The sequence below is a fragment of the Drosophila rhopaloa genome, unplaced genomic scaffold (genome assembly GCF_018152115.1).
Source record: "Drosophila rhopaloa isolate 14029-0021.01 unplaced genomic scaffold, ASM1815211v1 contig_203, whole genome shotgun sequence".
NCBI classification, from domain to species: Eukaryota; Metazoa; Arthropoda; class Insecta; order Diptera; family Drosophilidae; genus Drosophila; species Drosophila rhopaloa.
In genome coordinates this window covers 2,231,962-2,257,157 of record NW_025335088.1, presented here as the reverse complement: position 1 = coordinate 2,257,157, position 25,196 = coordinate 2,231,962, and the positions used below count along the sequence as shown (strand labels likewise).

Below are 25,196 nucleotides of genomic sequence, written 5' to 3'. Positions count from 1 at the left end.
CAAGATTTAATGCGAAACCAAAATCTATTGATTTAAATGCTGGTTTCACAACAATTCAAATAATGACTTCCCTAAGGATATCTACGTGGAACGCTAACGGCGTCTCACAGCATAAACTTGAGTTAGCTCAATTCCTACTCGAAAACCATATCGACGTAATGCTGCTTTCAGAAACACACCTTACAAACAAATACAATTTTCAACTACGAGGTTATGCATTCTACGGAACAAATCATCCAGATGGTAAAGCACATGGTGGGACTGGAATTCAAATAACAAATAATAATAATAATAACAAATTTGCTAAAAATTACCTACAGGCCACATCTATAAATATACAAATAAATACTGGGAACCAACTTACACTAGCCGCCATATACTGCCCCCCTCGCTTTACTATAGCCGAAAATGAGTTTATGCAGTTTTTCAACTCATTAGGAGACCACTTCATAGCAGCAGGGGACTACAACGCCAAGCACACACACTGGGGATAACGTCTCGTGACTCCAAAAGGAAAACAGCTCTATAATGCAGTTATAAAAGCCAAGAACAAGCTGGACTATGTTTCTCCTGGCAGACCAACATACAGGCCGGCAGACCCAAGGAAACTACCCCATTTAATAGACCTTGCAATTACCAAAAACATTCCTAAAAATCTGATAAGCGCCGAATGCCTCTCGGATCTTTCATCTGATCACTCGCCTGTCCTGTTTATTCTATTCCGACATCCAGGCGCATTGGAGCAATCGTTGAAATTGACATCACAGAAAACCAATTGGGTTAAGTACAAGAAATACATTAGCTCACACATTGAGCTAAGTCCTCATCTTAACGATGAAGCTAACGTAGACAGATTTGTTAATACACTGGAGTCTGTACTCGTCTCTGCAGCTCGAGTTTCAACACCCCAAACTACAAGTACGCAAAGCAACCAAAAGAAGACAAATCTACAAATAGAACAGCTCGTCCTCGAAAAGCGACGCTTACGTCGAGAGTGGCAACTCCACAGATCACCATCTGCTAGGCAAAGCTTAAAATATGCCTCACGTCAACTCACAAAAGCTTTACACGAAGAAGAAGGACATGTCCACCGACGCTACATAGAGCAATTGTCAACATCTAGCACAAAACACTCACTATGGAGAGCTCACCCTACTCTAAGTTCACCGAAAATAACCGTGATGCCTATTAGAAATCTCACAGGCGGCTGGGCGCGCAGCGATGCAGACAGAGCCAGCACGTTTGCCAACCACCTTAAAAATGTCTTCCAACCAAATCCTGCCACTAGTGCGTTCACCTTGCCTTGACTTTACCATATGAGCCTCAGCTTCAACATGAGCCAATTGAGTTTCGCCCAAACGAAATCGTTAACATCATCAAAAATCAGCTGAATCCGAAAAAATCCCCGGGCTGCGACCTCATAACTCCCAAAATGATCATTGAGCTCCCAGCTTTTTAATGCCATCGCAAAACTTGGCCACTTTCCAGTGAGATGGAAAAAGTCGATTATAAAAATGATAGCAAAGACCACACAATTCCCACGTCGTATAGACCTATAAGCCTACTCTCATGCTTATCTAAACTCTTTGAAAAATGCGTTAGACTCGGATAAACACATACCTAACAATCCAGGAAGGGATTCCGTCATATCAATTTGGGTTTCGTGAAAAGCACGGAACAATTGACCAGGTCAACCGGATAACATCAGAAATTCGGAACGCGTTTGAAAAACGAGAGTACTGTACTGCCATATTTTTAGACGTCTCTCAAGCATTTGATAGAGTTTGGCTAGAAGGTCTAATGTACAAGATCAAGACAACGCTCCCCTACAACACCCATTAGCTTTTAGAGTCCTACCTCTACGACAGAAAATTTTCTGTTCGATGCAACACTGCTATAACTGACGATTTTACTATTGGAGCTGGAGTTCCTCAAGTCCACTATACAGCAGACATCCCAACAAGCACACGACTAACAACATCTACGTTTGCTGATGATACAGCCATTCTCAGCCGCTTAAAATGCCCGATGCAAGCAACTGCGCAGCTAGCTCTTACATCGCGACTTAAACATTCTACCAGTCAAAGAAGTGATCGCAGAACAGAAGGAAAAGTACTTTCCCAAACTATCGTTGCACCCTAACCACCTGGCGAGAGCTCTTACAAGGTTGATCAACCAATCACGCCTTCGTCGCATTGACTTACCCACCCAGCGACCGACTTGAGGGACGCGCAACCAGAATGCAGTCTTATTATACTGTTAGTAAAATTTTAATGTTAAGATTCGTAAACTTATTGTTAGTCTCAAAATTAAGAGAAGATTCAATAAATAAAAACAAAGTTAAATAATAAAAAAAAAAAAAATAGAATAATCCATCGTTGTTTTATTGAAATTTAAAGTTCAACACCCTTTACATATGAAATCTTTATTAAAAGAAGTTTTTATGCCTGTTACTTATCGAGTAAAATGCTTATATTAAGTTCGTGTAAAGGTTTTAGACTATATTAAGTACAAATATTATAAACTTGTGAAAGCCATATCTGTATTTCCGCCCGGTCAAAATTTACAATTTTGAAATAAGGGTCCGGAATACAGGCTCAGTTTAGAATACACAGTTCCCACCAGGACTGGTTGTAAATGGTACCACCGAATCAACAACAAAATGATTTTCTCGAGCCACTACGGCGCAGACTCCTGCTGTAGATAGAAACTCACCACCAATCAGACCAAGAAAATTATGCTTTACAGTCTAACCAGGACTAGTATTTTGTCGGACGCCCAAAGTCAAAGCAGATTTATCCCCATTCGTACGGGTTCTGCAGAGATGTGATTAACTATAAAAGGGATAGTAATTTTTCGGAGCAATGCATTAAGAATCCTTCAGAACTAAGTGTTCTATATGTACGTAAATAATGTTTTTAAAAATATACGGATGAGTGTTCAGCAAATTTCTTTTAAAGTGGTATTCTTGCAAGGTCACTCAAAACGCATATTCTGCGTAAAAAACGACTTAAGGCTGGCTCAAGGTACAAGGAGTGACGTCAAAATACGAGTTAACTGGGCATTAATACATATATAATACGCTATAGAGACTAAATAATTAATAATTAAATATGTACGCAAGGAAACTCAGTGTAATAGGATAATAATTGTGTAGAGCGCTATCTAAATTAATTTTCCTTTTCTGTTTTATAAAAATTACAGCAAAAGGGACTCATATTGCACATTTGAAAATATAAAATATAAATAAACAATACTTATCATTCACAATAAAAAAACAGCTGCTTTTTGCTTTGATTTGAATATAATAAATCAAGAAAAACAAAAGTAAAGCGCAACAAAATTTTATTATTATTATCTTGGTCAGCAAGCTCTACCTTAAATCAATCAAATTTTATAAGCAGAAAAAATGGTTTTGGTTTTTAAAAGGTTTTTTGTGAAAATAAACTAAATTTATAAACGCTTCTAGTCAAAAACCGAGAATAACAGTTACTTATATCAAGTACAAACGTTTTTGAAAAACTTATTCTTAAATTGTGTAGAAACGTAAAATGTCAACAAGTATGAAAATCAAACTGTTGTACAACTAGCTAAAAGTGTGCTTACATTTTGACTAGAATGGTTAAAAAATATTTGCCACTCCTAAAAAAAAGTATTTAAAACTAAACTAGTTGCTTTGCGATAGGTTGTAAAATTTGATAACCCTTTTTATACCCTTGCAAAGGGTTCAGTCAAAAGTGAAGGAGACGGAAGTTTCTCGTCCATATAAAGTAATATAATATATATATATATATAAAGTATACATATAAAGTATTCTTGACCGTCTGTTCATCTGTCCGACCCTTCGTCCGTTTCTACTCAAACTAGTCCCTCAGTTTTAAAGCTATCTGCTTGAAACTTTCCCAAAAGTTATTATTCCATTGCAGGTGGTATAAAAGTCGGAACGAGCCGGGTCGGGTGACTAAATCATATAGCTCCCATAGGAACAATCGAAACAATTTTTTTTTTAAGTATAACTTTGTTGTTATACCCTTGCATTGGGTATTATAAGTTTGGTCAAAAGTGTGCAACGCAGTGAAGGAGACATCTTCGACCCTTTAAAGTATATATATTCTTGATCAGGATCGCGTCGTGAGTGTATATAAGCATGTCCGTCTGTCCGTCTGTCTGTTTCTACGCGAACTAGTCTCTCAGTTTTAAATATATCGAATTGAAACTTTTCACACACCCTTCTTTCCTTTGCACGCAGTATATATGTCGGAACGACTATATCCTATAGCTGATTATCAGAAATGCACTAACTTTGGTGTTTTTAAAGTTAGGTAGTTTGGATTTTCTACGGGTTTTATTTTTGGATAATCAATCCGACCTACCAAATTTCATAAGGATCGACCGACTGTATTCAATAGCTGCCAAGTAACTGAACGATTGGAAATGCCATAACCTTGGTGTTTTTGAAGTTAGGAAGTTGGGATTTTTTATGAATATTAAGAATACATCATATGAATAATTTTGGAGAATATAATTTACAGAATATTCTGCAAGGGTATATCAACTTCGACTCCGCCCGAAGTTAGCTTTCCTTTTTTGTTTTTTTATAATTGGTTTTTAAACATTACTTACTATTAAGCAACTAAATCCACGGAAATACGAGATTTAAAAATTAAGAAACAAATTTAAATTTTTTGAATTGTAACCAGCAGCAATTTTTTTCGTTTTTAATCGATTTTCCCCTATTTTTACATACAGTGTTGTAGGGGGGCGTTCTTACCTTCACCAAAAATATCGTATTCTTATAAATTTGTCATGATGGTTAATAAAAAACGAAACTTTATGATTACTTAATCTATAAGATTTAATTGTTTTCAATTTTGTATAAATCTAACGAATTTATAAAACGCGAAACTTTATGATTATTTAATCTATCAGATTCAATTGTTTTCAATTTTGAAAAAATCTAACGAATTTATCATATTGAAGGTCGAAAAATTTAGCTTCTTTGTGTTTAAGCATATACGCATACAATATATATTTGAATATTGAACATTTCGTTTTTTTTAAGAACAGCAAAGATAGATTGTTTCTTTTTGTTTCAAATTTTTGGACCATATAAATTTTTACTGGGTCTCGTCTTTTACTCACCGAAATAGCTAGAAATATATAGTTTGTCAAAAATTGAGGAATCTCATTAATATATATCCTTAAATTAAAAAAACATTTGGGATGGTTTTTAATAAAACCGACAAAAAATGAGGACAAAAGCAATCATTACGATTTATCATTTATTTATTATTTTCAGTGCGATCCCAATAGATTAAGAACAAAGGAGCTTGTCATGTCATGGGAGAGCATTGATTCTAAGGATCTGCTTAGGTATAATTATATAGTTATTTAAATACATTTACATGCATATATTCAAATTTTGTTTCCTTTTAGCATCCCTCCTAGCCAAAATCTGTCTGCAACACATTTACTTACATCACCTGATGGATCACGATACCTGTTGGAAAATTCAAACGGTATGCCCGATATAAAATTTGAACATGTAATTTCATGATTATTTATAACAAATTGCATTCCAAAAAGGCTAAAAGTATTCCATTTTGGTGAGAATAGTGTTGGATGCGGCCTGTTACAGAAATCATATAAAATCACTTATAAAACTATTTGTTATACCCTTGCAGAGGGTATTATAATTTCAGTCAAATGTTTGCAACGGAGTCATTTCCGACTATGTAAAGCATCGCCAGGAGAGTCGATCTAGCCATGTCCGTCTGCCCGTCCATCCCATCCGTCCGTCCGTTTCTACGCAAACTAGTCCGTCAGTTTTAAAGCTATCTGCTTAAAACTTTCCCAAAAGTTGCCTTTCTATTGCAGGTGGTAAAAAGTCGGAACGAGCCAAATCGGGCGACAATATCATATTACTCCCATAGGAAAAAGGGGAAAAGTATAACTTTGTTGTTTTTAATTTTTTTTGTTCTTTGGGATTTGGTTATATTTAAATACTTTGGAATTACGGTTTTAATTAAATTAAAATCGGACATCCTTATCATATAGCTCGCATAGGAAAATAAAAAAAAAAAATTTTAATAAAAATTATAATAAATAGTATTTTATTGTATATAATTGTATTGCTTTTATTTTTATGTTGAGGTGGACGCCGAGGTTCGTTAATTCGTTGGCGTGGAGGAGAACGCTACGCAGTTCAAAAAAAGCGGAAAGCATGTTTGTCTATTAAGAGAAACCGTTACGAGTTTACACTTTAGCTTATTTAGTTTGATACGCCAATCAGATAGCCACCTTTCCACTACAGCAAGATTTTTAGCGTGGTCGTTGTTAGCATAACTTTCGTGCTGATATCCGCATTATATAGCACAAATAAGGTAGGCCCAAGTGCGCTTTCTTGTGGAACTCCAGCTTCAATCAAGTATTCTGCAGCTCACTGAAAATACTCTATTGTAGAGATACGACTTGAGGAGCTTGTGAGTGTAGATCGGCAAATGAATTTCGATTTTATGCATGAGACCATGAAGCCAGACTCGGTCAAAGGCTTCTGATATGTCGAGGAATATAGCGCTACAATATTCTCGATGCTCAAAAGCTGAGCGTACTTCTGATGTTATTCTGTTAACTTGCTCAACCATAGTTTCTTCGGAAGCCAAACTGGTGTGCCGGGATGACATTGTGTGGTATTATGCGCGTTATAACGCCATTTTTCAAATAATTTAGACAAACAAGACCGTAGGCCTTTTGGTCTGTACGCTGACGGAATTGTGTGGTCTTTTCCGTGCTGATATCTGATATCGAAAGATATAATATATTTTGTTCACTTCTTTGGCAAGTAGCCAAGATAAATGACCCATTAAAGAGTTTACAAACGACCTCCATAGCACAGTTTGGAAGTTCGATTAGAATTTTTATACCCTTTACTCGTAGAGTAAAAGGGTATATTGTATTCGTGCAAAAGTATGTAACAGCTAGAAGGAAGCGTTTCCGACCCTATAAAGTATATATATTCTTGATCAGGGTCACTAGCCGAGTCGATATAGCCATGTCCGTCTGTCCGTCTGTCCGTCCGTATGAACGGTGAGATCTCGGAAACTATAAAAGCTAGAAGATTGGCATTTTGCACGCAGATTCTAGGAGTTCCTACGCAGCGCAAGTTTGTTTCAAAAAGGTGCCACGCCCCATTTAACGCCCACAATCGCTTAGATACGATTTTAAAAATTTAAATATTTCGGAAAAGTAAAAATGCAGTTTTATTGTGTTTATCAATACCTATCGAAATGTTTCAAATCGGACCATTCGTTAAAAAGTTATGCGTGATTAAAGTTTCTATCGCCATCTCCCTCGCACTCCCTTTACCTGAGTAACGGGTATCTGATAGTCGGGGCACCCGACTATAGCGTTCTCTCTTGTTGGGGTTAGTAAGTCACAACAAGGAGCCGTTATTGGTTTTAGTTCCCTAATAACTTTTCGATTTCGTTGGGAAAGATTCTTAAAGGCTTTACTTTGAATATGAAAATCTGCTGGTCTGCCAAGCACGTCGTATGCGTATCTTTTTTCGCACCAGCTGTTCGATTTGCTGATTGGATCTATAGTATTTATTTGCTAGTACTCTGGAGATTTTGTATTTAAGCTAGTTAGTTCTGTGCGAAGTTAGCCTGAAGAGGTGTTCAACTATTTCAGGGCTTTTAAGAAGTGTTATTAGCACTGGCGAGTGGTCTGAAGATAGGTCAAAAAGCGCTTTTAAGTTGAGCAACTTTTTTAAATATACATGTCCTAACAAAGTTAAGATAGTTGTTTTAAATTGGAAACGAAAAGATTTTCTTACAAATGTATCGGATTGAAAATACAATAAAATGGTGTCGAATTTCAAGAAGATAAAAATAAAATAAAGTAATTTTAATTTAAGCGCGATTACAAAAGCTCTTGGAAAATAAGGCACCTCGGTAGAAACGAATTCCATGCCAAAAACGCTTCTTCTGGTTCTCTTTCGAAAAGACTATCCGATTTATATCAATTAAAAAATTTGATATGCAAACTTAATATTTCTTTTAGGACAAGTACTGTCGGTATGGTCATAAGAAAAAAGTACACTTTTTGGACAAAGTACTAGTATAAAAAAATTTCTCAATAATACCTTTTACTTCTTTGTGTCCAAAAACTAGTTAATTGCAGAGGGTATAATTTTGGTAAGAAGTTTGTAACGCAGTGAAGGAGCAGTTTCCGACCCCATAAAGTATATATATTCTTGATCAGGATCAATAGGTGAGTCGATATAGCCATGTTCGTCCATCTGTCCGTCTGTTTAAATACCGTTTGCGAGCTCAGTTTAAAAGCTAGCGATCTGAAACTTTCACAGTCGTCCTAAAACATGTGTACGCAGATGTGTCTATATCCTATAGCTCCCATAGGAACAATCGGATATAACTTGCAAGAATGGAAGATATTTCGCGCAGTATATAAGCTATTGACATACATTGTTAAAGGCTGCGAAAATATCCCTTTTTTTCTATTTTTATATGACATTTTTGCAGTATAAAAGCAATTGGCATCAAACGATGCAAATTTAGTTTATTTATGTATACCTTATTCCTTTCGCTACTTTTTCAGTTTTAGCAATTTCGGCAAAGTCTGCAAGGGTATTAAAACTTCGGCTTGCCGAAGTTAGCTTCCGTCTTCGTTTTTTTTTAATTGCGCATTAATTATAAGCCCCAAACTTTAGGATGAGCATTGCTTACAATATTTATATTTAATATAATAGGTGAATTAATAAAGTGTAAGTTTAATTTCATTGTTATGTCAACAAGAGCAAAAACAAATAATTAATGCTTTTCAGATTTATGTCAATTAGATGAAAGCTTTTCTCGATTGGCGGGATATGGATCCAGTCCAGACGTAGGATCCCGATCCCTCTGGGCTAGCCAGAGGCTATTAAGATCGGGTTCTGTAATCAGTTGCTTTTTGTCATGTCAACATAGCTTAAAGCAGTACATAGCCAAACGAAAGGTAAGTCTCTTATATATACGGATGTGTATATTGGATGGGTATATTGGTGATCTGAGTAATGTTCTCCAGATCGAGCGAGGACGACGTCTATATGAGCAAAACAATCAAACGGAGGCTGTCCGTACATGGCGTAGTGCACTTAAAGGGACCTGCCAACGCGAAGACTGCTTCCAGCTACTTGGATACTTGTACCAGGCCCATATGGACTGGGGAAAATTTCGGGAGGCTATTGAATTCGGGCATCAGCAGCTTGGGTACGCTTTTTATACCCTTGGAGAGGGTATTACAATTTTGGTCAAAAGTGTGGAACGCACTGAAGGAGACATCTCCGATTCTATAAAGTATATATATTCTTGATCAGGATCGCGTCGTGAGTGTATATAAGCATGTCCGTCTGTCTGTTTCTACGCGAACTAGTTTCTGAATTTTAAAGATATCGAATTGAAACTTTGCACCCACCCTTCTTTCCTTTGCACGCAGTATATAAGTCGGAACGGCCGGGATCGGACGACTATATCCAATAGCTGCCATATAACTGAACGATCGGAAATGACATAACTTTGTTGTTTTTAAAGTTAGGAAGTTGAGATTTTGTATGGGTTTTATTTTTGGACAACCGATCCGATTTTGGAGAATATAATTTACAGAATATTCTGCAAGGATATATATACTTTTGTTTAATTCTAATTTGGGTTAAGGTGTTGAATTTGTTTCGAGATTGTAGCGAGAAAGGATTTGGTACGATCACCTCTAATTATGCCAACAGTCGACTTCCGTTTCGTGTTCTAGATAACTCGTTCTGTCGCGGAGTGTTTGTTGAATTAACTAACTTAAGGGTTTTAGAATAAAGTAGAATATGTGAGTAAAGCGTTTTTTCGATAGTCGATGTCAATAAAAGTGATAAGGCCAGCTGTTCGAGCTTGCATTATTCGTACTCAAAAAATAATAAAATATAAAATTATAGTTTCAGTCAAAAGTTTGCAATGCAGTGAGCGAGACATTTCCGACCCTATAAAGTATATATATTCTTGATCAGCATCACCGGGACAGTCGATCTATCCATGTCCCTCCTTCCGATTGTCCGTTCGTCCGTCCAAAAGTTGTTTTTTTTTTTAATATAACTCTTTTTATACCCTTGCAGAGGGTATTATAATTTCAGTCAAAAGTTTGCAACGCAGTGAAGGAGACATTTCCGACCCTATAAAGTATATATATTCTTGATCAGCATCACCAGGAGATTTGATCTAGCCATGTCCGTCTGTCCGTCCGTCTGTCCGTCTGTCCGTCCGTCTGTCCGTCTGTCCGTCTGTCCGTCCGTCCGTTTCTACGCAAACTAGTCCCTCAGTTTTAAAGCTATCTGCTTGAAACTTTCCCAAAAGTTGTCTTTCTATTGCAGGTAGTATATAAGTCGGAACGAGCCGGATCGGGCCACTATATCATATAGCTGCCATATAACTGAACGATCGGAAATGCCATAACTTTGGTGTTTTTAAAGTTAGGAAGTTGGGATTTTCTATGAGTTTTATTTTTGGCCAATTAATCCGACCTACCGAATTTCATAAGGATCGGACGACTATATCCTATAGCCGCCATATAATTGATTGATCGGAAATGCCATAACTTTGGTGTTTGTAAAGTTATCAAGTTGGGATTTTCTATGGGTTTTATTTTTGGCCAATCAATCCGACCTACCAAATTTCATAAGGATCGGCCGACTATATCCTATAGCTGCCATATAACTGAACGATTGGAAATGCCATAACTTTGGTGTTTTTAAAGTTAGGAAGTTAGGACTTTTTATGAGTATTAAGAATATATGAATATATGAATAATTTTGAAGAATATAATTTACAGAATATTCTGCAAGGGTATATCAACTTCGGCTCCGTCCGAAGTTAGCTTTCCTTTCTTGTTTTAAAATTTTTTTTTTGTTCTTTGTGATTTGGTAATATTTAAATACTATGGAACTACGGTTTTAATTAAATTTAAATCGGACATCTGTAGCTCCCATATAAAAATTGAAAAGTTATAAAAAATAAGTAGAAAAATAAATTGTTTTTTGCTGTTTTTCTACCTATCATAATATTTCTTTGAGATAAAGTAATATCAGAATTACGCTTTTGGTTTTGTCAAAATGGAACAACAATATCATATAGCTGCAAAATGCAGCGCAAAATCAACATAGCTTCATTGTTTTTATTTGTTTTTCATTTTTTTTTTTTAATATAGGCATAGAAATCAAAATTTAGTCGTTTTTTATAGCATTACTGTAGTTTTCCCAGATGTTGTTCGTTTTTATTCACAAATCCAAACAAAAAACCGTAACTTTAAAGCTGAAAAACTCGCGTCAACTATGAATTGTCAAAATATGAACAGACAGTCTCGGTTGAAGCATTTAAAACAGTAATTGAATTAAAGTTAAAAAATGGTAAAAATAAACTGTGATTTTCCAATTTTGTGCAAATTAGTTTTTCAAAACCTTGACGTGATGGCACATTTTCGGGTTTAGCACACCGAAATCGGTTAAACAAGAAACAGCTTTTACAAAAATTAAGTATTCTATATTTCGATGCTTTAAAACAATGCAGCTAGGTTGATTTTTCGTAATACTTTCCGATCGCTCCTATGTCATCTTTACGATATAGTCGTCCGACTTTTATAAAAGTAAAACCGTAATTCTGAAATCGTTAAAAATAACTACATTTTGAAGTATATGGATATAGCATCTATGGGAGAACAGAAAGAAGTCTTTTTGATAAAGTGGAGCCAGTATTTAAATAGTTGATAAGAAAACAGATATTAGGCAGAAGTAAAGGTTTTTGTCCTTAATAACAATTATTATCTAACACCAAATATTATTAGTATATATAAATATTAACTTTCAATTTCCAATATCCTCAGAATTTCAGAGGAGCTGGATTCGCCAAATATGCGAGCTGAGACTTACTTAAACCTCAGTAGAGCACACGCTTGTTTGGGCGGTTTGGAGCGATCTCTAAGTTATGCTCGGCACTCACTTTACAATGAGTGCGGCACTAAATGTCGGAGTGGGCTTGTCCATTTGACGGTTGCTCGAGTATATTTAGAAATGGGAGGATTTTCTAGGGCACTGGAAGGCTTGCAGGGTGCTTACAAGATTGCTACCGCTATTGGAGATCCTTCCCTGGAGCTACAAGTGTATGTTGCGCTATCTGAGCTTTTTGGACGCCTCCAGGATAACGATAAGAGTGCAACGTACGCTTCCAAGGCCTACGATTTATCTCGTTCCCTACAGTTGGGTGACCTGAACTCATGCCACCATAGAGCTGCATTATTGCGAATGGCTGTATCTCTGCGAAAGCAAGGCGAACTCGGAGATGCACAAGATTATTGTAAGGTAGTATCAAGGCGGTCCACCTACTTGATTTCAAAGGTTCTCAACGTAATCCGTTACTTCGTTTCAGGAGGCCACAAAGCTGTCACTAATATCTGGAGACCAGGCCACTTATACGCGAAGTATTCGCGTTATGGGTGACATTTACCGAAAACAAATGGACATGGATGTAAGTAGTGCACAAACGCATTGATTGCTGTTTTTTTTTTTGCATATCTGTCTACCCAAACTTTCCAAGAATGTGTCCCTAAAATTTCAGAAGCAAATTCAAAATAATTTTAAAGTAACAGGAGAAAAGTAATCTTGTGATCGAACAAACGAGGAATGCTTTCTATAGACAATCTAAAATCTCGTTTGTCAACTCATTTTATGCGATTTCCAATACATTCTTATCTAATTTCGAGGTGCTTTTTTTATTCGTTACACGTTGAAAATACTTTAAATATATATGGTAATGCCAAATATATAATTTCAGAGGGCATTCCGGCAATACGAACAGGCAATGGGTACGTCAGCCAGTTTAGGGGATCGTATGGCGCAAATGGAGGCTATGGACGGAGCAGCCCGTTGCCTAGAAACACTACGACTTCAAAACAAGATCTGCAATTGCAGACCTCTGGAATTTAACACAAGACTTCTGGAAGTTGCAAGCTCAATTGGTGCCAAGGTAAGAGTAAACGAGTTTATAGTATTTTTGTAGTTATTTTCTGATGCGAAATAAAAAAAGTTAAAAAAAAACTGTTTTATGTTCTTCTAATGTAATTTACTTGAAGTAGTAAAGCTCATTTAGGTATCCGGTCCATCCTACATCTGTGACATTTAATCTTTTTCATACTTTTCAAAATTGGTAAAATTGCCTTTGCAACTTTGATATAACATTCTTGTATCTTTGGGAAAAAATTAAACAAAATTTGGCACCTTCTAAATAAGTCCTTCTGTTGATAATCTATATTGCACAACATGTTCATGTCTGCTCGTGCGTTTCATTCTAAAATGTATTCAGCTTATTTTTGTGTTGCTGATATTCCAGTTTCTGGTTCGCAAGATTCGTTGTCGACTGGCCCTAATCTACCGCGCATTGGGCGACGAGGATCAGTACAACACACATTTTCGTTTGGCCAATCAAACGGATGCTGCGCTAGGCTTGAACTGTGGTGCGTGTGGCGAGTTGTTTGGCCTTCGTCCGGAAAACTTAGAAGCTTTGCCATGTGCACACATTCTTCATGCTAGGTAAGCTTTTATAATACGTATAGTAAGTCTAAAAATTTTTTTTTTTTTTTTTTTTTCGCGCGGAGTCCCACGGCCCACTTACCCGCCCAACCGACCGAGGGGCGCAGCCGTGTATCGTACGGCACGATTCGCGATAGGATAGACGCGAGATAGGAAAATAAAGGTAAAGGTCCGGGGAAAAAAGTAATAGTTAGATCAATCTTGTGCCAATGAAGCAAGTATTAATCGTTTTAGGAGCGGCAGAGAGTCAAGATTTGATATTACAGGAAAAAGTCTATTATAGTCAGAACATAATACTCTGAAAGGCTCATGCAAGGCATAGTTAGATCTACAATGATTTAAAATTAGGGGAATATAATTTCTAGTTAATCTACTTGGCACAGAAAAGTTTAGCCGACTTAACAAGTCGGGGCAGTCAATATCACCATGTATAAGGTTATAAATAAAGATAGTACCAAGCATCGTTCTACGGTTGGCTAGGGATGGTAAATTAATCAAAAGAAGTCTACTAGAATAAGAAGGTAAGATAAGATTTGCATCCCAGTTTAGGCGCCGTAAAGCAAAAAGAAGGAAGTTTTTTTGTACAGATTCAATACGACCAATATGTATTCCGTATTGTGGACTCCAGACGGGAGACCCATACTCCAGAATCGGACGGACTAGCGATATTAACCATGGACGAAATGTGATTAGAAAATTTTAGTTTAGGGTCCAAGAGAACGCCAAGATCGTTTCCAAGAGTTATTCTATCCAAAGAGCTGCCACTTAACTTGTAAGTCGCGTATATCTGATTGGCTCGATAAAAAGTCATCAGCTTGAGTTTTGAAAATTATCTAGATCGGATTGCAAGTCTAAATGGCAGGAAATGTCCTTATACTGCAGGCACAACTTAACATCATCTGCGTACATAAGTACGCGAGAATGACTTATAATTGATGGAAGATCGTTAATAAATAATGTAAAAAGTAACGGACCCAGATGGCTCCCTTGTGGGACACCGGAGGTAACACGGAGAATTTCAGAAATTGAATTTTTAAAAAGATAGATAACTTGAAATCCATTTAAGCAGATCAACTGGAAAACCTAAAAGGTCAAGTTTTTGAATGAGAAGTAAGTGATTTACAGAGTCAAATGCTTTACTAAAGTCAGTGTAAATGACGTCTGTTTGAAAACTACTATTGAAGCCTTTTATCACAAATGAAGTGTTGACACGGAGAAATGATTGATCTGCAAAGGTGCTGCAAATGAGGAGTAATAATTTTTTCAAAAAGCTTAGGAATAGCTGACAACTTAGAAATACCTCTGTAGTTACTGGCTTCTAACTTGTTACCTTTTTTGAGAAGAGGAATAACAAATGATTCCTTCCAAATATTTGGGAATTGGGATTTTCACACAGCCAGCAAGTCATATTAGACTGGTCAGCCCTGATTACGAGGCTGCATTTTTTGCAGAAGCAGACTAAATTTTTATTATTCATTTTATTTATTTACCACTGTACCAAGAAAGCGAAATTGAAATTTATAAGCGAGCAGTTCTAAGTACCGCAAGAGCGCAGAAACTGCACGCTTAGAACTTTCAAAAGCAAAGAGAGCAAGAGAGCGGGAGCGTAAATAAGTTAAAGTGTATGCACAAAAGAGAAACGGCGGGGATATAAGAAGAAAACACAGATAAGAATTACGAAAAACTAAAACACTTAATTATTATAATTATAATTTATGTTTAAATAAACCGGAAGCGAATTAGAATTGTTTTGATAAAACCCACCGATGGGAATAAACGAAAACAAAATGCAAAATTCGAAGCGCAGAAAAAAAACACGACCGTTCACTTTGAAAGTCAAAGACGATTGTTATTAAACACTTTATTTTTAAGTCACTCTCAATCGAAAAGTTATAATCGCTATCCTCTGTTTTTTATGGCCGTTTGCCCTGCTTGCCCCTGTTGCAATTAAATGTAACTAAATTTTATTTTGATGAACAGAAGTCACGGAATTGACCACTAGTAAAGCTCCTACCTACAGTTTTCCACAAATTTTCTGACGTACTTTGACATACTTTCAAACCAATATTGTTCATAGACTTTGTTAAGAGTCTTCTGCCATCGAAGATTCATTATAGCCTCGTGCACATGATTAATGACCGACCACCTAAAGGCTCTCGGAAGCACTGGTAAGCAACTAGTCTTACCACTTCTTTGAATTTTGCGATACAACAATCCGGCTCTAATTTCATAAGTTTTAGCTCTGCCAACTTGCATCTCATTTCCATTTAATTGTGTCATGATATCAACTATACCTAAGTCCCTCCGTTGTTAAGCGATTAGCCAATTATTTGTTACTAGCTGTACCCGGCGCGACTTCGTTCGCTTAAAATTAGTTTTGAGTACGGTTGTCAAGACTTTCCCAATTCCACACCACCCCTGAGGTAGAGAAATTGGCTCGTTTTTTTAATGTGGTATCTCCAATTAGACCTATTCCACTGAAACTTTCTAGGTTTAATAATGTTAATTAATATGATTACTTTAAAACCTCTGTGTAAACAAAATTTTTAGAAGATCCTTCAGGAGCGAGAATAATAAGGCTACTGGCAGAGCTAACTCTAGAGCATATGACATAAAATTGTCCATGAGAGAAGCAATCTTCTCTAAGATCTAGTCCAGCCAGCTTCAAAGTCTGCCCCTGCGATTTATTTATAGTTATTGCAAAGCAAACTTTTAGAGGGAATTGTAGCCTTTTAAACTGAAACGGCAGACTGGATGGTATTAATGGGATCCTGGATATAAACACTGTTTCCCCCTTCGCGCACCCCGTAAATACTGTTGCTTCGATTACATTCTTATGAAGACCTTTTATCTGCAATCGTGTACCATTGCATAACTTTGGGGGACTTAAATTTCGCAATATCATTACGGGTGCTCCAATCCTAAGAGACAGATTATGCTGAGGAATTCCTGGAGGATTCAAAGAATTTAAAAATTCAACAGGGTAATGAACAGCATTATCAGCATCAGGAACAGAGTCGACCGATTTATAGGAGACTTCTAAACCATCAAATGAGTTTAGCAATAAATTATTAATAGTGGTTGCTCTTTCATTTTTCGTTGTCAAAATGGCGCGCTCAGATAGCCAATCTAAGCTTTTACATTATATGTTGGAAATGTCAGGAAATATTTTGGATGTAAGGTCTTGAACGTTTTTGACTACATTTCCTAAGCGTGATGTTATAACTATTTTTGCCTCAACTGTTGGATGGACGCCATTCCCAATTTTTAAAAGAGTCTCCTTTTAAGTGCACTCGCATATTTTTCGTGACCGCTAGTTTTTTTATCTGTGGCCATAAAAATGAAGATTTTAAACAGGCCTTTATTTCGTCAGCTCTTGTACCTCTTGGCACAACAGGAAGGGTTTGGCGATAGTCTCCAGCTAGCAGGACTGTAATACCACCCATCAACATAGTATTCTCATTAATATCTTGTAGGGTTCTATTTATGGCTTCAAGCCCACCTTTATGTGACATTGTGCACTCATCCCAAACAATTAACTTACGATCTGTAAACACCGCAGCCATATTACATTGCTTTGAAATAGAGCAATGAGGTGTTTCTAAATTAACTAAATCCAAAGGAAGTTTAAATGTAGAATGAGCAGTTCGACCTCCATTGAGCAGGGTAGCAGCTATACCGGAAGATGCTACAGCTAGGGCTATTTTTTTTGAACTTCGAACTTTTGCCAACAATAAGTTTGTCAAGAAGGTTTTACCTGTCCCTCCAGGTGCATCCAAAAAAAATATTTCACCCATCTCAGCCCCAACGCTTTGTAAAATTGTATTGTATACGACTTTTTGCTCGTTCGCTTATTATTAGTTTAGAGTTATGAAATTGGGTTGTCAGGACTTTCTTATTTCTTATTTGGGCGTTTTTTGAAAACCTTTGTGTAAACAACCTTTGTAGAAGATCCTTCAAGAGAGAGAATCAGAAGGATACTGGCAGAGCTATATAATAAATGAAAGTGGTCCAAGTAAAAGTCGTGAGCTAGTATACTTTTTATCAGTTACAATGTTATCAATGCAATTTTAATTTGCGCACAAATATGTATACTTGTTTGTAAATTGGACTTTGTTGTTTTCAAATTTCTTGTTTTGAATGAAACGAAAACCTTTGTACACACAGTAAAAGATTGGCATCCAATACAAAAACAGCAAAGTAACGTATTATTTTCAGATTCCATATTTGATCGATAAACGGGTATAATAAATCATTTTATTTGTATTTAAGCACATTATCTACTTCCGAATAGAAACATACACACACATTGTATGTATGTACATGTATTGTACATAAAGCAAATCAAAACATATCCAAATATACATATGTACATACGTATTTGGTCAAAAGTTCGAATCTTAAGATTAATATTTAACTTGGAAACATTTTGGCTTTGCTTACAGAATTTGTAGTAATTTTCTATTTTCTTCCATGGTGGAAATTAAATAAGGCTCTTACTTCTGCTACAAAATGAAAAATAAAACCTAAGCATTTGATCCACAGGACTGACTATTGATCGAAAATCATATTGATCGGAGCAGCAGTTTAAGTTTTTAAAATCCTAAACAAATTTAACTTAAATTGCCTCTTTCCCCTCCCCTTTCCCTGCAGCACTACCCATCCCCCTCATCAGTTTTCTTGGCTGTTGCTCTCTCGGCCGTCGCTCTCTTGGCTTCTGGGTTTCGTTCTCTCGACAGGCTCCCGCAAAATGCAACGCAATGACTTAGAAAATCTAAATAAATTCGTTAAAAATACTTAAAAAATGTTAAAAACTTGAAAAATTAAACTTAAGCATTTGGGCCATAGAATAACTATTGAGCGAAAAATCATCTTGATCGGAGCAGCGGTTTAGATCTTTTAAATCGAAAAGTTAATTTTAAATGTAGCCCCCAAATTATGGGGGATATCAAAATTTCTTTTAGATTTCTAATTAGGCCTTTTCAAAACCTAAAATTCGGAAAAAACCAAATATCGAAATTCCAACCAGTTTAGAAGTTAAGCTTAAATACATAAACTTTTTTTTGCTCAGAATAATGGATGTTGGAGCTGTTTGGGGCCACTGAGGGGACATATCGGATCTTAGTGGGCGCCCACGCCCCCAATGGAATACTGTGGCTGCTCTTGCTCTTACGGTTTGGGCTGTGGCCGTATCCCCTTAAAAATCGGTCTTTCATTTTATAATCTTTAGGGATTACTGCCAAGTCAACGCGAACCTCAACTACTTTGTTTATCGTTTTCGAGGCTTCTGGAATAGGATAATGTCGAAAATGTTTTACAGCACTAAACACAGCTTAAGTTTTAAGCTCATATGAATAATATTTTGATTCTGAAGCCGATGTATACTTGCTGATATATTCGATCACCCTACATTTGCCTCCAATCCTCTGAAGGAGCATTGCACCGTAGCCATCCGCGCTGACGTCTGTATAAGAATCGCGGAAATATGAAGCCAAATCTATAAATTCTCTTAAATGCGTAATTGGTTGACTTAATGCGGATAGAGCTTCTATTTTTCTGGGATTGGGCTTGATTTCGCCATATCCAAATCTACCTAAGGCTCGTACTATCGCTCTTTGAAATACTGACGAAGCGTCCTTCAAACCGAAGTGCATAGCAAGGAATTCGTATTGGCCTTCTGGAGTCACGAAAGCTGTTTTCTGGATGGAATCAGTGTGATAATCGGATAAAATCCGCTGGCCATGTCCAAACTGCTAAAGTATTTACTACCACGTAATTTTTCTATCTGACCTGATATTAATGGCAATTAATACTTATCAGACACCGTATTCGCATTTAACTTGCGAAAATCAATGCATAGTATATCAATTCCATTCTTCTTTTTAACTAAAAGCATAGGACTATCGAATTAAGAGCTACTTGGCCGGATGACATTGTTTTCAATCATTTGTTGAATTTTGTACCTAACTATTGGTTTTTATACCCGTTACTCGCCATAAAAATCGGGAGCTAATTCGAGCGGCGAAAAACATACAAGAGGCATATTTATATTAAGTTGTTTAGCTGAGTAACGGGTATCTAATAATCGAGGCACTCGACTATAGCGTTCTGTCTTGTTTTTCTTCTACACTTAATCTATACGGACGACCTTGTACAGTCTTATGTTCATCAATTAGACGAATTTATAATTCTCCTGTATTTATTCGCCTGTCTGGCAATTTGTTCTTAATATTAACTAACATTAACTAACTAACTAAGATGCTTATTAAAGTTTCATTATTCACTACATTGACAATTTGATTCATATACATTGTGAGTTTGTTAGCATCAATTATGACACCAAAATCTAGCTGCAATATTTCTCGACCAATTAATATCGTACTTAAGGTAAATATCCATTACTACATGAAAAAGGAGTTCCACATCAAATTCGGAAATATTTACAGTTGTCAACAGCTTGTTGCAAAGTTTTTCCTTTACTAAACAGCATTGGCACTCGAATCGAAGAAGATAAAACTCTCACCCATTTGCTCCAACTCGCTTCTCGTTGTTGTAGTTGTTCGCCGAAGTCGTTCCCTTCGTACATGCAGATGCAATGTGACCAGGATTGCCACTTGCTTCAAAGTAACTACTGACCTCTCCCGTCCAGCCAAGGGTTTGCCAGTATGATGAAACGCTTTATGTCCCATTTTGCTGCAATAATGGCATTTGATTTGCGCCTGCGCCTTAAACCTCTTTCTGTCCGGTCCTTGATCCAATCCAGAGTAGTCACTCACTTTGTTGAACGCAAACGCCTTTAAGAGTTGCTGCTGAAAACGGAACTTTCCAGTCTGGGATCGATTTGTGACATGTGAACCAACACTAGAAATATTTTGCGAGGCTGCAGTCGATGTTTATACCCTTTACTCGTAGAGTAAAAGGGTATATTGTATTCGTGCAAAAGTATGTAACAGATAGAAGGAAGCGTTTCCGACCCTATAAAGTATATATATTCTTGTTCAGGATCACTAGCCGAGTCGATCTAGCCATGTCCGTCTGTCCGTCTGTCTGTCCGTATGAACGCGGAGATCTCGGAAACTATAAAAGCTAGAAGATTGGCATTTTGCATGTAGAAATGCAACACAAGAAATGTATGAGCTAAAATAAATTTTGTACTATGCTATATCTCACTAGCTCTTATAGTTTCCGAGATCACGACGTTCATACTCTACGAGTAAAGGGTATAACAATGTACATATATATAAGTTTATGGCTCTTCCAGTTGTTTTTATTGGGTTATTGTCTTAGATTTTTAAACAATGCCATTTATCAGGGAAATAAATTAAATAACAATTTTAATTATATTAAATTATTCGCAGATGCGCCTACGAAATATTACGACGTCGGGACAAAAATACACCACGGTCATGCCCCGCCTGCAACAAGTTGGTAAGCTCTCGCACACATCTTTGCGGCAGCGTTCCGGTTGAGAGCGAAAGTACCGACGGAGGCAGCGCCGTCACAGTTACCCTAAATGCAAATGCTCTGTCGGTGGACGGTCTCCTGGGCATGAACTCCGATATTCTCCTACCATCGGTCGCGTTTTGCCATGTCAACAAACCGTCACTGGATGCCGAAAATAGCACTTTGTTGTCCCCCAAAGTCATGTACCACAGCAATTTGTCGTTGGCCTCGCTAAGTATGCGCGCATCTAGCCTAACGATTGATAGCGGGCAAAATGCGACCTCATCTGTTTAAAATGAGAACGAGAACATGTTCTGAAATATGTCAGCTCTGTGAAGGCTCAGCATTGTTTAAGGTTATTTTAAAACGAAGAAAGAAGATCGGGATACCGAATCAAAATGCAATATCAGGATCGTGATTTTATCGCTCGTTATTATAGATAGATTAATTGGCTTTCATTATATAGAACATTGCATTTTGAATGCACACAAAAGTTAACAAAAATTTAAGTTACTAAATCTAAGACCTACATGAGCAAGTGAGACAGCAACAATTTTTACTACGGCTTACGCTTGAATTCCAACTTACTTCTTAACTAAAGTACCCTGTCCGAACTAATATTCCTGTGTAATTCAAGTTTTATGATTAAACCATTGGCAGGTACATATTAGATTGTTCTTAAATATGTATGTTAGTATATGCACACACAACAAATGTAAAAACTAAAATAAATCGTTACTATGTGTTGTTGACACATATTGTTTTAAAGCTCGATATCTCCGAAACAAAGAAAACTGGATCATGTTACATTTTTTATAAAATAGTTTTACTGCATGTGGATTTGACCTAGCTGCGTGCAGCAGTAGCAAAACTAAATTGCCTGCTACTGCTCAGAAACCAAAAATAATACGTATCATAGCTCTTACTAGAGCCGCTTTTTATTGCTTTGGTGATGTCAAAGTGTTGATATTTTTTCCGAGCAGTATAAATTGCCTTTATAAGGTTATAGAATATGGGATAACCATCATCCACCATACAAGTAACGCGTCCGGGATTGGTGATACAAAGTTTTCAAAGTTAAAAACGGGAAATACCCGCGAAAAATTGCTTAGAAAAGAATTCTGGACTTTTGGATGCGGATTGCGCGAAGTTATGCATTTACTTGGCCTGAGTATTTCTCCTTGCAAGGACAGCCGTAGCAAGAAAACCATTTATCTCAAATTAATATATGCATACATGAAAGAACGTGGTGGTTCCTTCCACACTTCTAGCAGCGATTACCTTTGCGTCAAGATCCAAGCAATTGAGGCAATACTTATTATAATGTAATATTGTTTCTCTGCACCAAGCCTCAGGAAACTTGCCATTATTAGGATAAAATACCTCGGAAACGAGGTAATCCGACATGCCATTTATGGCCTCTTTAGTTCAATGGCGCTCAGTCAAGAATGAACTTAGCTCCTCCCAAGTAGGAATCTATTATGTATGAATAGCTCCTATACCGAGAGCGTGAGATTTATATATTAATTTAATTGTAATGGTGCTTTTATGTTATTTTAAGTATGCCTCCCGTCGTACAGAAGGAATCCATCCTCAAGAAATTATTTTTATTCACCACCGTTTGTGGGGGTCTCGAAACTCAACCACCCGTGGAAGAGCTCTCCCAGATCCAAAGTCCAGGTTCAAAGATCCAATGTCCAGGTCCTTGCAACCAGAGGGGCTACGCATTATCCATATAGCCGAAGAACACCAACAGCCATTGACTTTGCTGTCTACGGCGAGATACGGTCTAAGTGTCTTTCCATTACAGAAAGTCATGAGCTTAGCTCTGATCACATCCCATTGATTATCAAATTCAGAGTCGCTGCGCAAAAAATTTGCTCCAAAGCCTCGCATCCTTCCTCGAAATGCGAGCCTTCCTTGCTTTCAAGCAGCAGTCAACCGGCTTGTTAACCTCAATATGATGTTAAGCTCTCCTGAGCACATCAACGACGCTGTGGAGATGTTTGTCCGGAATATTCATATCGCTGCCGAGTCCTCAACCTGTGGACAAGTCTCAAACCCTTCCAACCCACCTCAGGCTCTTTTAAAACCTGAGGTAATGGAACTGGTAAGGTTGAAAAGATCAGGATCCAGTCGACAAAAGTTCATATCGTCGTACTGAAGATGATTTTAAAAACTTCTGTACCAAACAAAGCGCGAATATTTTGATGAAACGCTCCTCAACGCGGATTCCATTAAATCGTACGGTTTCAACCTTTGGAAATGTACACGAAATATGAAACGAAAGATCCCCATAAAAAAAGCTGACGATACATGGTGCAGATCTGACTCAGAGATTTCTCTAGCTTTTGCGGAGGAACTAGAGAAACGCTTTTAGCCATTTGACCTCGCGAGACCCGAGGATGTTGAAGAAACACTGGCCTTTCTTAATGCTCCTTCCCCGGATGCACTTCCGATCCAACATGTTAGCCCAGAAGAAGTCTGCCTTCACATTCGAAAGTTACATCCCAGTAAGGCGCCTGGTTTCGATGGCATTGATAGCAGAATTGCCAAGGCTTTGCCCAAAAAAGGAATCCTGTTCCTTGTCCTCCTCTGTAATTCAATGCTACGTATCCACCACTTACCATCCCAAAGGAAGTGTGCAGTGATAACGATGATACCAAAGCCAGGAAAACCGGAGAACCTTGTCGAGTCATACCGACCGATAAGACCACTTTCTCAAAAATATTCGAGAGGATATTTCTAATAGAATTATGGCCGTAAGAAGCATGCAGGACGCCATTCCCGACCACCAGTTCGGTTTTAGGCATCATTATGGGACGCCAGAACAAGCACATAGAGTCGTTCAACACATTCTAAATGCTTTTGAAAATAAGCAATACAGTTCTGCTATATTCCTCGACGTCAAGGTTGAAGTCCATAAGTTGAAGTCCCTGCTCCCGACCGACCAATTCCTCTTATTAAAATCATACTTGCTTGATCGAAGTTTTATGGTCGTGGTAAGAGGGGTCAAGCATTAGAACTGCTCGAGCTGGCGTTCCACAGGGAAGCGTCCTGGGTCCCATTATGTACACTCTGTACACTTCGGATCTGATGACACTGCCTTTCTTGTGAACTCCTCCTGCCGAGTTGAGGCATCAAGGATAACCCAGGACTTCCTGGATCTGTACGGCAAGTGGACAGACAGGTGGAATATTGCTATTAATGGAAGAAAGTCGCAACATTGCAATTTTACTCTAAGAGGAAAGGTGCTTCCTAGAGTTAAACTCCACCATATTACCATCCCGCAATCACCCCAGGCGCAGTACTTGGGTCTGATCCTGGGCAAGCGGCTCACCTGGAAAGGGCACATCCAGAAAATTGCAGCCACATGTCGCACTAAACTCAGAAAGCTGAATTGGATGCCTAAGCCTACGAGCAAGCTCAGCCCTCGCAACAAAATGATGCTTTATAAATCAATTGTGGGGCCCTCAATGACTTACTGCATCCAATTATGGGGCAAGGCTTCAGAATCTAATGTGACTAAAGTTGAAAGAGTCCAAAACCGGGCGCTGCGCAGGATTGCAAATCCTGCCCTAGGAAATGACCTCCACATTCCTTCTGTCAGGAAACAGACAAGCCCGCACTCGAGTCGGTACAACGATCGACTCGCTGTCCACACCAACCACCTAGCAGCTTCCCTGGCCAACCCGACATGTAGACGAAGACTGAAGCGAAGATACCCCGCCTATCTCTGGACAAGAGGATGACTCAAGTCCTTAAGCATTAACCATTTACTGTTAATTTGTTATAAAATTTGTTAATCACTTCTGTTATGTTTTCACGTTATTTGTTCTTTATTATTCCCAATGTATTATAACCATTTAGTTGGTTGATCGACGTTAATTAAATATATTTGTTAAAGCAAAAAAAAACAAGAAAGGAAAGCTAACTTCGGGCGGAGCCGAAGTTGATATACCCTTGCAGAATACTCTGTAAATTTTATTCTCCAAAATTATTCATATGATGCATTCTTAATACTCATAAAAAATCCCAACTTCCTAACTTTAAAAACACCAAAGTTATGGCATTTCCAATCGTTCAGTTATATGGCAGCTATAGGATATCGTCGGCCGATCCTTAAGAAATTTGGTAG

General features: G+C 37.5%; 1 protein-coding gene across 4 annotated transcripts; it reads left to right on the top strand.

The window, feature by feature from the left end:
- The first annotated feature begins 2,755 nt into the window (after window positions 1–2,755).
- On the top strand, window positions 2,756–21,832 carry LOC108044944 (43 kDa receptor-associated protein of the synapse). Of its 4 annotated transcripts, XM_017124110.1 has the most exons (11): window positions 2,756–2,901; window positions 2,961–3,026; window positions 5,300–5,373; window positions 5,437–5,519; window positions 8,843–9,012; window positions 9,082–9,266; window positions 11,914–12,388; window positions 12,456–12,554; window positions 12,861–13,052; window positions 13,416–13,615; window positions 20,974–21,832. In XM_017124110.1, exons 3-11 carry the CDS (start codon window positions 5,336–5,338, stop codon window positions 21,350–21,352), a joined length of 1,821 nt encoding a protein of 606 aa, XP_016979599.1. In that variant the 5' UTR covers window positions 2,756–2,901; window positions 2,961–3,026; window positions 5,300–5,335; the 3' UTR covers window positions 21,353–21,832. The 4 variants fall into 4 exon arrangements, with proteins under 4 accessions (XP_016979599.1, XP_016979598.1, XP_016979600.1 ...); XM_017124109.1 differs by lacking the exon at window positions 2,961–3,026; XM_017124111.1 differs by lacking the exons at window positions 2,961–3,026; window positions 5,300–5,373; window positions 8,843–9,012; window positions 9,082–9,266.
- The last annotated feature ends 3,364 nt before the right edge of the window (window positions 21,833–25,196 follow it).